Raw genomic sequence first — 12,183 nt, forward strand, 5'->3', positions numbered from 1 at the left:
TAACAAGTTTATAGTTCTGGCATTATAAATTAAGTGAAATGCATCATTTAATATGCCTAAGAGAAGAAAATACTCTCAAGTGATAATGATGTATAAATATAGAATGAGAAAATCTGCTTTTATTGCTGGATATCTTTTAATAGAAATGTACCATTTGGAAGGTTTTACCTCACGTATTAAATGTAGGTTACTTAACTGAACTTAGAAACCTTTGCATAGATTTTTTTAAAGGTATGTTATTAACACTACTGTTGTAATTGCTTTTGTCATTCACAGATCGATGGACTTAATTCTCTGCACTCTGTTAAAGCCAGTGCCAACCGATTTACAAAAACAAGTCAGGGAAGAAGTTGGAACACTGGGAATGGGTCTCCTGATGCAATCTGTTTTTCAGTTGACAAGCCTGGAATAGTTGTGGTTGGTTTTTCTGTCTATGGAGGAGGTGGAATTCATGAATATGAATTAGAGGTGCTGGTTGATGATGTAAGTACCACTCTCAGAGTGTTCATGTTGCTGTGTGGGTTGTGTATCAGGATGTCTTATCATAGTATGATAGTCCAAATCTTTGAGGGTAGATCAGTCATAGATGGAAGATTTTAAGAAAATTGAAAGAGAGTGATTCTACCCGATTGCTATAGGCCATCTTGGATCACTCCTGCCTCATATTTTTTACACTTCCAGGAAAGATTTTAAATGATAAGACTAGAAATAATATAGCTGAGCCTCTGATTACAGTCTTGAGTAAATTTTTTTCTGCTATTGTAAGTTCTCCAGAAACAAGAACAATATTCTCATATTACTACCTGTATCTGTGGTTAAGCATTTTTGTCATAGTGTACTAATAGATGATTCTTGTAAAGATACTTATTGATTGTTTTAGCTGTATTTTGCTATATGCTCTAAATAGAAGTACCTGAGTTTTCACAAAGCTTTATTAATGGAACAGAAAGTAGTTTTTCCTAATATATAGTAATTTGTCTGTGTTTTATATTTTTAAACAGTTAAATTAATTCTTTATTTCATTAGGCTTTATAATTATATATAGCATTATTCTTATGAAGAACTAGGAATCCCTTGAGGACATCAGATGAGAAAAGTGCATTTATATGATTTCGGTTTTAGACTCCACAAGAAATCAGATAAAAGTAAATAGTTTATAGAGTACAAAGAATTTTTTGTGTGATATAAATGAGGAAGTGCTAATACCTAATGTTATATGCTTTAAAACAGTTAGGGATTATACATCAAAACTGTTCTTGTAATAAAGAGTGTGATGGACTTTGTTTTGTCTTATTTTAATTAGAGTGAACATGCAGGAGATTCTACTCATTCTCATAGATGGACATCTCTAGAATTAGTCAAAGGAACCTATACAACAGATGATTCACCCAGTGATATCGCTGAAATCAGACTTGACAAAGTTGTTCCTTTAAAGGTAGCTTTACTAATATGTTTCTTTTGTAAATAATAGGTATTATTATGTAGTTTACTTAAAAATATCAAAAAGTACTCCTTATGTGGTGCTTTAAATGTTTAGGGAGTACATTTATATTCTTGTCATTGTACTGTATAATATTCCTAATTGCAAAAGATCTCTTAAAGTCTGGTATAGTAAAAAGTACAGTATAATGAAAGGTATTGTTAGATTTGGGAGTCAAACAGATCTAGCTTCTTCAGATACCCGCTCTTTCACATATTAGCTCCAAGATATTGGACATGTCATCATTTAACCAGTTTGAGACATCCTGTAGATTGGGAAGGATAATATCTATATTGTAGTGCTGTTCAGATTACATAATGGAATTAAGTACTTATCTCACTGTCTAGTACAGTTTAGAAACTCAATAAATATTAATTCCTGCCCTTTCTTCTCTTCTGTGCCAGAACTCTTTAAAAAATAATTAATATTAACAAATAGTATTCACTATTAAAGTTACATTATATAACTTAAATATCTAGCAGTAAATAACTTTAACTTTATCAAAACAGAAATTTTACTTAATACTAAAATACTTATTAATAAAGTAATGCTGCAGTCAACTGTAATAATTTTCATTATAGAGCAGAATTTTAGGTAAGTTCACCAGAAACCTCACCAAAGAGTTCAGATACCAGAAACCAAAAACCTTTATTGTGAATTTTATATCATGAATCATAAGTTATCAGTATCTGTATCTTACATTTTCTATATATAGTGCATCATATTTTGGACAACTTTTTCCTATGGATATTTCTTGTATATCTGCCTATTTATTTCTGTCTCTGAGTATATTTTCTTAAAATAAAAATATAATGGACTCACCATTATTTTTCTCTCTTTTAAATTATTTCAAAAGTTAAATTCAAAGAAAATATTGTCTTATGTATTTATAATCTTTTAGTATGGCTAATTCTTGGTAGTGTTATTAAGAGCAAGAACTAGAATCACACTGCCTGTATTCAAATCCTAGTTCCATTTTTTACTAGCTTTGTGACTACAGGCAAGTTACTTAACTTCTCTGTGCCTCAAATGCCTCATCTATAAAATAGGGATAATAACAGTACTTCATGAGGTTTTTTTAATGATTAATTTAATTAAATCACACAAAGTACTCAGGACAGCTTCTGTTAAAAAATAAATATCAATAAGTGTTAGTTACCCTGTTTGATTCATTAAAAACTCATGTAAACAAATTATCTATATAAATGACAATGAAATTCAATATATTTGCCCAGTTTACTTGAGAGATCCTTCTGTATATTTCTACACATTATGAATAAACATAAACATGTTTTACATTTATTGTGAAGGAAAATGTTAAATATGCTGTGCGCTTGAGGAATTATGGAAGCCGAACGGCCAATGGAGATGGAGGAATGACCACAGTTCAGTGCCCTGATGGTGTGACGTTTACATTCAGCACGTGCAGCTTGAGTAGTAATGGCACAAACCAAACCAGAGGACAGATTCCACAAATACTTTACTATCGGTAGGTGTGTGTATAGAAATCAGCAACTATTTTAAAGTAGTAGAACATACATAATTTACTCTCTAGTTAAATACGCTGAATGGGTAAATTATAATTAAATTATACAGTATCTCTTCTTTGCACATAGTACTTGTGCTAATTAATATTTAAAAAGTCTCATTTTTAATATCTAAATTCAGTTTCATCTTAAAGGTGAATACTTTGAAATTTTCATTATTTCGATAATATATTTGAAACTTTTATGTTGTCACTTTTATAGTTTGTGGTCTGCAGTTTCTAATTTAAATGGAATGTATTTTTTTCCAAAAATACCTAAAAATGGTGATCAATCAATTCTACCCGAGTACTAGTATTGCCTTGATTCTGTTGTCCAGTCTGCAGAATATTTTTATGTCTATGACTCTAGTACTAGAGTATAAAATTATATATTTCTTATGTGTTTAACAAAAACCATTTCTTATGTAAATAGTGAGACATAAAAAAATATTATTTTGGTTTAAAAAACTTCTAAGTATACATTTCTGAGTCTAAATTTTTGTTTTAACAACTTAGCTGGAATCCTAAGGAGTAGTGTGTACCAATCACTTTTGTCCTCAACCTGACTTTGCATCAAATTACTGAAATTGCATATCACTTTCAGAGGTTTGCTGTTTTCTGTTTCTTCATAAACAATCTGGAGAAACTGCTTGGGCAATTAGCACAAAATAGTTTCCCTGAGTGTAGACTTTCTACCTCCTTTCTCCATGTGAAATAGGATACAAATAATACACATTAAATAGCTACATTGGCATGTTGCTGCTGAGTACAAAAGGTTTTTTTAAGCATTTCACCCGTCATGAAAACTGTCACATAGCACTACAGGAAACACTACATTATTCTTTTCACAAATCATAGAGTAAAAACTATGTTATACACAAAAGAAGATATATCTTTAATTGACATATCTTCTACATAATACAGTGCTTCAGGTGTCTTGATTGTTTTTTACCAAGCTTTAACATAAATACACTTAGCTTCAATTTAAAAAAATAGTTAAGTTTAAAGATTAAAATCTCTTAACTTTAAATACCATTTTACTCTGAGGCTCCCAAGGTTATATCTTTAGTTTTTATCTCATCTGAGCCCCAGACTGAATATCTAGTTTCCACTTTGATATCTTTATTTGAGTGACAGTAATAGAAATGATGGTGATAGTTAATGTAGGATGAGCACTTACTGTATGCCATGCAATGCTCTCAGTGTTTTACCTGTGCTGTCAGCTAGTCCTCACAGTAACCTGATGAGGGGTAGGCTCTTTTCCTATCCCTGCTTTACTGATGAGGAACTGAGACAGTGATTAAACACCTTGCCTACAGACATGCTTCTAGTAGAATTGTGGCCCTGGGATTGCAGGCAGGAAATCAAACACTCACTCTTACCTCTATGTCATATATCCACTTTAAGGCTGCTCTAGGTAGTTGGCTAATAGAAATCTTAATGTGTCCAAAGTAATTCTTCTCATCTACAGTTTCAGCCAAACTCCTTGGAGTCTTGTTTCTTTTTCTTTTGGTTTTTAAAATAACTTTTTTTTTAAAGTTAACATGTGCATATAATAGTAAACTGAAAACACAAGAAATAAAGAACAAAGTCATCCATAACCACAAGCAGCTTACAGTCTGACTTATTTTTTTAATTCCCCTGTGTATCTACACAACTAAGCTTCCATTTTTGTGTAATTAAGATGGTACAGTTTTATATATCATACTTTTTTACACATCATGAATATATACCATTTCAAAGTCCCAGAACTATATGAGTATTTTGATAATCCAGAATACACTACACTAACTCAACCTGGAAGAAAAAAAAGTGTAATCCTGCCTTTTGTGGTGACAAGATATTGGCAAAGTTACAATTAAAATACTGCATTCCCTAATGCTCAATAAAAAATGAGACACAGAGAAACAGAGTATACAAAGTATGATGCTTCTAAGAGAATCCATTATGATCTATACTTTTAAAATACTAGCAAGGAGGCAGATTCAACTTAATTACTAATAATGTATTCCGATAGTACGGTACACAAGAAGAGGTGCATGCTCATCAGTGGTCGTGCCTTCTTTTTTCTCTTACTTTACATCTAGTTCATCAAGTACTGACAGCTGTACCTTTAAAATGTCAGATTACTCCCATGATTAACAGTTACTTCAAGCCATCACTTCTACCTGGATAACTGTAATAGCCTCTAAACCAGTCTCCCTCCTGTTGTGTTGCCCTCCTAGAGTCAGTTCTCAACAGCACAGCCAGAGTGATCTACTGAAAATGTAAATCATTTCAAGTTCTGCCCTTGCTCAAAATCCTCTCATAAATTTCCATCCCCATTCCAGTATAAAATGTAAAGTTGTTATTTGGCATACTCATTTCACGTGATCTAACTTTCCCACCTTGTCACTTGTTCTCCTTTCATTCCAGATACCCTTATCTGCATTCTGGTCCTTGAACTCACCAATCTTGTTCCTTTCTGAAATTTTATCTTACTGTTCCTTTTGCCTGAATACTTTTCCCTCAGAATTTTTAAAAATACATAATTCAGGCCTTTGTTTAATAGCAGTTTTAAGATAGACTGTCCTTGATCTTATTTAAAATAACTTTATATCCTATGTTCTTTTTTTTGATGCCCTGTTGCTCCTTGAAATTATATAATTACCTATTTACTTTTTAAAATTTTAACTTTTTAAACTGTATATGAGGAGCTCTGATTTAGATATGATTCCTAGAGTTAGATCATGTTTTGCCTACCATGTAAAATAATCTCATGTGTTATTCATGTTCTAGGAGTGAATTTGATGGAGATTTACAGTCCCAACTTCTGAGTAAAGCCAATGAGGAAGATAAAAACTGTAGCAGAGCTCTCTCTGTGGTAAGCACCGTTGTTCGAGCTGCAAAAGACCTTTTGCACAGAGCTCTTGCTGTGGATGGTAAGACTTTTACTTTCTTAATAATCATCATATTAGGTTAATTATGCACAGTTACTGAAGAGGAACCATCTGGTAGACTTCCAGAGTGTTTTGTTCATTGTAGATCTACACATACACATACAATCATTTTGGATCAGTCATATACTTCATACAGCATTGCAGACTTTTTTAGAATGTTCAAAAGCCTGGTAATTATTATTTTCTTAAACTAGTAAAAGAAAAACTCTTGATTAAACTGAGTGTAAACTTTATCTTTTCATAGTCAAAAAGCATTTTGTTTTCTCCTTTAGACCAATTTTTCTTCCTATATGTCTTATTTCCAGTAATGTTATTGCCATTTACCCAAAGTCTGAGTAACCCTAGACATTTCCCCTAATTCATCTGTCTAAATTGAGCTTTATGAGTTCTCCCACCGGAAACTCCAGTTTGTATTCTCCATTCTGTCTGTTCTCTCCTAGTTCAGGGTGCCATGGTGCAAGCATATGTCCTCTTTTTTATGGGTGGATCACAGCCTAATAATCTCACTGCCACCTTTCCCTTATTCCCTGTCTAGTTATCGAGGCCTCTTCCTCACTGGCAATAGAGTTATATTTACAAAAACATTCACTGTTACACACCCACCTTACTGTTACTTATAACACTTGTTCCTAAGCCTAGCTGCATATCAGAATTACCTGAGAAACTTGCTAAAAATGAAGAATATTTGGCCCATTCAAATTATGGGTTTTGGCTGGGCTAGGAATCTGTATCCTATCTACACTAATAAAAGAGAAAGATGCAAATTGACCGTACCTTAGTGACACCCACCAGTCAATCAGGCGTGAGTATGCAAATTAACCCAACAAAGATGGCTGGTTAATTTGCATACACAGACACTGAGCAGCCAGGGGAGGGGTGGGATGCTTGTGTCATCGCCATGGCGACGATGTAGGAGTTCCGCACCACCCCAGCTGCTCCGGGCCTCTGGGCAGCGTGGGAAGGCAGAAAGGCAGCTCCGGGCTGGAACGAAGGCAGTGCTGGCAGCCAGGGGAAGGAAGGCCCATTCTGCACGAATCTTCATGCATTGGGTCTCTAGTCCTATTATAATAAAAGGCTAATATGCAAATCAACCGAACAGCGGAATGGCCGGTCGCTATGACACACACTGACCACAAGGGGGCAGAAGCTCAATGCAGGAGCTGCTCCCTGGTGGTCAGTGTGCGCCCACAGCGGGAGTGCCACTCAGCCAGAAGCCCTGAGTTGGGCTCACAGCTGGTGAGCACAGTGGCAGTGGCGGGAGCCTCTCCTGCCTCCGTGGCAGCGCTAAGGATGTCTGACTGCCGGCTTAGGCCCTCTCTCCCCGGAGAACAGGCCTAAGTTATCAGTTGGACATCCCCGAGGGCTCCTGGACTGCGAGAGGTCACAGGCCGGGCTGAGGGACAACCCCCCCACTCCCCAAGTGCATGAATTTCATGCACTGGACCTCTAGTTTTTAAATAAGCACCTAGCCTATTCTGATGCAATAGCTGACTTAAAAACAAGTATTTTGGAATAATTGATTGGCTTTCAACGTAAAAGTCTTTATAGTGTAGACTCAATTTATTTTTCAGCACCATGTGCATGGGTAAAAATGAGTAAAATGTCCATCAGCAAAGTACTTTACATGGGAAAACAGAAGGCATTATAGCTTAACAGCAAACATTTTTGGAGTGCTTAATATGTATAGGAATTGTTCTAAGTATTTTAGGTATATTAACTCACTTAATCTTTATAACATCATATAAGGGAAGTACTGTTAATATCCTTTTTTATAGGTGATTACTGAGGCATATACAGATTAAGTAATTTGCCTAATGTCACAAAAAGCCAGGTGTGATACCAAGAGTAGTGGTTTAAAATCATGACTGTTACTCTAGGTTTTAATCCTGGCTCTATCATTTTACAGATGTGTGATTTTGGGCAAGGTACTTAAACACTATGTGCCTTGGTTTCCCTTCTAAAAAGTAGTGATAATAAAAGTTTCTTATTGATTGAGATAATACATGTAAATAAAGCCCTTACAATAGTGTCAGGTCCTGATAAGCACTCGTCGACATCAACTATAATTTTGCTTAAAATAATAAAATATAAATTTAGTACAGCATATATTCATTACAGTGAAATTACTTTCTAATTATAGTTTTAATACCCTTTTTAGCTGATGACATTCCAGAACTGCTTAGCTCTTCCAGTCTGTTTTCCATGCTGCTTCCCCTTATTATAGCCTACATAGGACCAGTAGCTGCTGCTATTCCCAAGGTATGTAATTTAATTTTATAACTTTGAATCTTTTTTTAAACAAAATCATTTTTTTAGACTTTGTATCCTTTCTTTAAGAATATTTTAATCTTTGAAGTACCTGGGTTACAGGTAACAAGCAGAGATAGACATGTTAATTGATAGAAATTATTAAATCTCTTTGTGTTATTGGTATTGTTTACTGCATTGCTATGCTTACTTATTGGCTTTACATTTGAAAAATTTGGGAATAGGAAATATATTTTAGAAATATGGCATGTAAGGGAAGCTTAAGTTAACTGAAATTTTTAAATTTATGAGATTGATGCCAAATTTCCATTTTGAATAAAAATAGCCAGTATAAAAGGAGAGGAGTATTTTTTAAATTGTGAAATAGTCAAGACAAGGAAGAAATGATAAACTATTGATGCTTTGCCATAATTATTGAGTGAACTTAATTTACTGTAGATCACAAAAAGGCAAAAGTATTTAAAAATACAGACTAATTTATCTTCATATAACATTTAAGACATCTATGATAAATCTTTTTTTCTCATTGAACAAATTTCTTGTTAAACAAACACGTAGCTAAAAGAAACTCTAGATGGGAATTCTTAATAATAAGAATAACCAATAATTATAATAATAATTTTAAAGCAACTTTCACATTTATTATCTCACTTAATCTTTTCTTTTATATATGTAAATGTACTAGGTTGCTGTAGAAGTCTTTGGCCTTGTCCAACAGCTGCTTCCCTCAGTTGCCATTTTGAATCAGAAGTATGCGCCTCCTGCGTTCAATCCTAATCAGTCAACTGATAGCACCACAGGAAACCAGCCCGAACAAGGCCTCTCTGCTTGTACAACCTCTAATCACTATGCTGTCATAGAGAGTGAACACCCCTATAAACCTGCATGTGTGATGCACTACAAGGTAGGCACCGATTTTTAAGGAGAGTTTAAAACTTGGTTTGATGTTCTATAATGATATCTTAAAGGATACTTAGCCTCTGCTCAGAAGTGTAACTTCGTCTGTATTATTTAAACATAGAGAATCACAAGGTAATTAGGCATTGTCAGATACACAAAAGAACGGAATTTTTATCATTAAAGAGCAGTTTTGCAGGGTTTATAAGAGTTGTTCTCATAGTTTTTACAAGTACAGTGCAGTATATAATGCTTAACTGCATATTATATATTTTAATAGTAGATAGAACCATTAAAACTTAAAAAGCATACTTTTGGAACTGAAATTGTTTGTACTATAGCCTCAGCTCTCACAATTTATATATATAATGTAGGATTTAAAGTACTCTATTAATGGGAGGTTAAAAGTTTACTGCTGTTGCCAGAAAAAGTATTTATACAGATAATGGATGAACTACAACTTTTTAATAGTACAAATGAACCTCTTCATGTTTCTTTCTTTTTTTAATCCTCACCTGAGGATATTTTTCCCTTGATTTTCAGACAGAGTGGAAGGGAGGGAGAAGGAGGAAAGAGAGAGAGAAACATCAATGTGAAAGAAATACACTGATTGGTTGCCTTCCACACATGCCCAGACCAGGGCTGGGGATTGAACCCGCAACTGAGGTATATGCCCTTGACTGAAATTGAACCTATGACTCTTCAGTCCTCAGGCCGACGCTCTAACCATTGAGAAAACTGGCCAGGGCCCTCTTCATGTTTCTTAACCATTCTTTGTGGTTGGCCTGTTTGCTTTTTAAAGTGTAAATAAAAGTGTCTGGATTAAAAAAGAAAAAGTAATCTTTTGTACATAATGTAAAAAATACATGAAACATTTATAAATATAATATAGAGTATTCAAAATCTTTATTTCTTGCTTTTTAAATTGTATCATGTAAATTGAAGAGAATTGAATTATAAGTTTGTTTTATGTGTTTATAAAGTATTTAGCTTTTTATTGTAGACTATGGTAAACATAAAATGACAAACTAGTACAGTTACCTCATTTTATCCATCATCCTAGATTCAACAGTTAGTTATCACCTCTTGGCCTAACCTATTTCATTTATTTTCTGCCCATTTTGTTCTTTCGTAAATTGTTTTAAAGCACAACCATGGATATTTCATTATGTATCTTTAAAATATGAGGACCCATAAAAAATAGCCATATTATCACACTAAAAAACTAATAGTTCCTTTCTAACACCAAATATGCATATTTTAATTATTTGAATTACAATCCAGATAAGATCCATACATTGTGATTGGTTCTATCTCTTAAGTTCATAGGTTTCCCTCCATCTCTCTTTTTTTGTTTCCTTGAATTTTATTTAAGAAGTTAGATCATAGGTCTTTGTTGGATAGGAGCCTCTAGCTCGCTTCCTGTGTTCATTAGACACCCTGTTGTCATTCATAGCATTCTTTCTCTCTGGTATGATAAGATGTTCTAGGATCATTTTATACATTTCTTGCCTCATATCTGAAACCAGCCATTTTTTTCAAAGTGCCCTGGTTCCTTTTAAGGGTGATGGGTATTTAAAAGCCGAAATCTAGCACTAGAGTTGCTCATTTCTCCTGGGTTGGTCATTGTTTTTAAATATTTATAGTGCCATAACTAATACATACACTCACACATAAACACATGTTTATACACACAGGCAATTGTTATTTTATATATGTATATGTTTATATATTTCTATACAAATTTATGTAGTCATCGTTTAAAAATATACAATATGTGTATATGTATATACACTTATTTTCCTTCTTTATTTAAAAATGGTAGCACAATATATATACTATTTTGTACTTTGTTTTTTTTAACAATGTGTATAGAAATCTCCCTATATCCATTTAAAGAGATTTAAAAAAAAGTTTATTCATTCAGTCTTATGGGTGTGTGCATTCAAGGTGTTTTTAGTATTTTGCTTTTTTTTTCCTTTTGCAATGAATAATTTGTGTATATGTTTGGGTGTTTTTTTTCATGTTGTTGGAAGCATATCTTCAAAGTAAATTTTAGAAGTGGGATTGCTGGGTTAAACAAATGTAAAATAAGGAACCTTGTGTTTCGTAGATCTGGGATAGCTGATTCAGAGTGTGAATGCATATGTAGTTTTGCTAGTTGTGGATAAATTCCCTTACACAGAGGTTTATACTGTTCCATGTCCCTCCCCCCAACCCCAACAATGAATGAGAGTACTTGTTTTCTCAAGGCCTCCCTTAACACAGAGTATGTGCTTAAATTTGGGGCTGTTTGCCAATATAATGGGAGAAATGGTATCTCAGTTGAGTTTTAATTTACATATATGTTATTTTGAACAAAGTTGAACTTTTAATTTAAATGGATAATTTTAAAAATCCTTTACTAAAAATGTTTGCCTTAGTTCTAGGTAATTTTTTTAGATTAATATTATATTTAAGAAATAGTTAAGGCTCATTTTATACTCTACAACCAATTCATAGTTTACTATTTAACATGGACCTACTTAACTGTAATTTGACTACCATGACAGAATTCTGTCTGTGGTGATGGTGACCAAAGCTTAAAAGTGGCCTTAAAAATACATGTAATTATGTGCCATTATAAACTCATATATACAGTAAAACTTCAGGTTAGGTAAATCTAAAAATCTACGTTTTTACCATGTGTGTAAGTTCTGTGTGTGTGTGTTTACTAGTATATTTTCCTAATATATGAAGGTTTTTTTCCTAATGAAAAGAAGCATTTGTAATAGATACTATGAATGCTAGATAACTTAAAAGTGACTAAAACCTTACATTTTAGTAATTTATTCATTTTCCATTAAATCTTTATATTTTATAGGTAAAATATTATTTTAATTTATCTACTTATATTCCTTAAATGTATACTTACTGAAATGGAAAATTTATTAAATAAGTAAACTATTCCATAAAAACTCATATAGCTAAATGTTTATGGATATTAAGTAGCTTTGTAATGTTTTTTATGATATCAATGTGTATTTACAAATATTATTAATTTTTTAAAATCTTTATTGTTCAGATTATTACAG

General features: G+C 33.1%; 1 protein-coding gene across 8 annotated transcripts in view; it reads left to right on the top strand.

The window, feature by feature from the left end:
• The window catches only part of MYCBP2 (MYC binding protein 2), a 272,896-nt gene that overhangs the window by 137,011 nt on the left and 123,702 nt on the right, over positions 1 to 12,183 (top strand). For all 8 annotated transcript variants that reach the window (XM_070408908.1, XM_070408907.1, XM_070408910.1 and 5 more), the window contains 6 exons: positions 277 to 483; positions 1,304 to 1,435; positions 2,791 to 2,969; positions 5,784 to 5,926; positions 8,103 to 8,203; positions 8,898 to 9,116. In XM_070408908.1, coding sequence (XP_070265009.1) covers positions 277 to 483; positions 1,304 to 1,435; positions 2,791 to 2,969; positions 5,784 to 5,926; positions 8,103 to 8,203; positions 8,898 to 9,116 — 981 coding nt within the window. The remainder of the gene's footprint in view (positions 1 to 276; positions 484 to 1,303; positions 1,436 to 2,790; positions 2,970 to 5,783; positions 5,927 to 8,102; positions 8,204 to 8,897; positions 9,117 to 12,183) is intronic.

Source organism: Myotis yumanensis, unplaced genomic scaffold (genome assembly GCF_028538775.1).
Source record: "Myotis yumanensis isolate MYYU_CA2020_CCGP unplaced genomic scaffold, mMyoYum1.0.hap1 SCAF_3, whole genome shotgun sequence".
Classification (NCBI taxonomy): Eukaryota; Metazoa; Chordata; class Mammalia; order Chiroptera; family Vespertilionidae; genus Myotis; species Myotis yumanensis.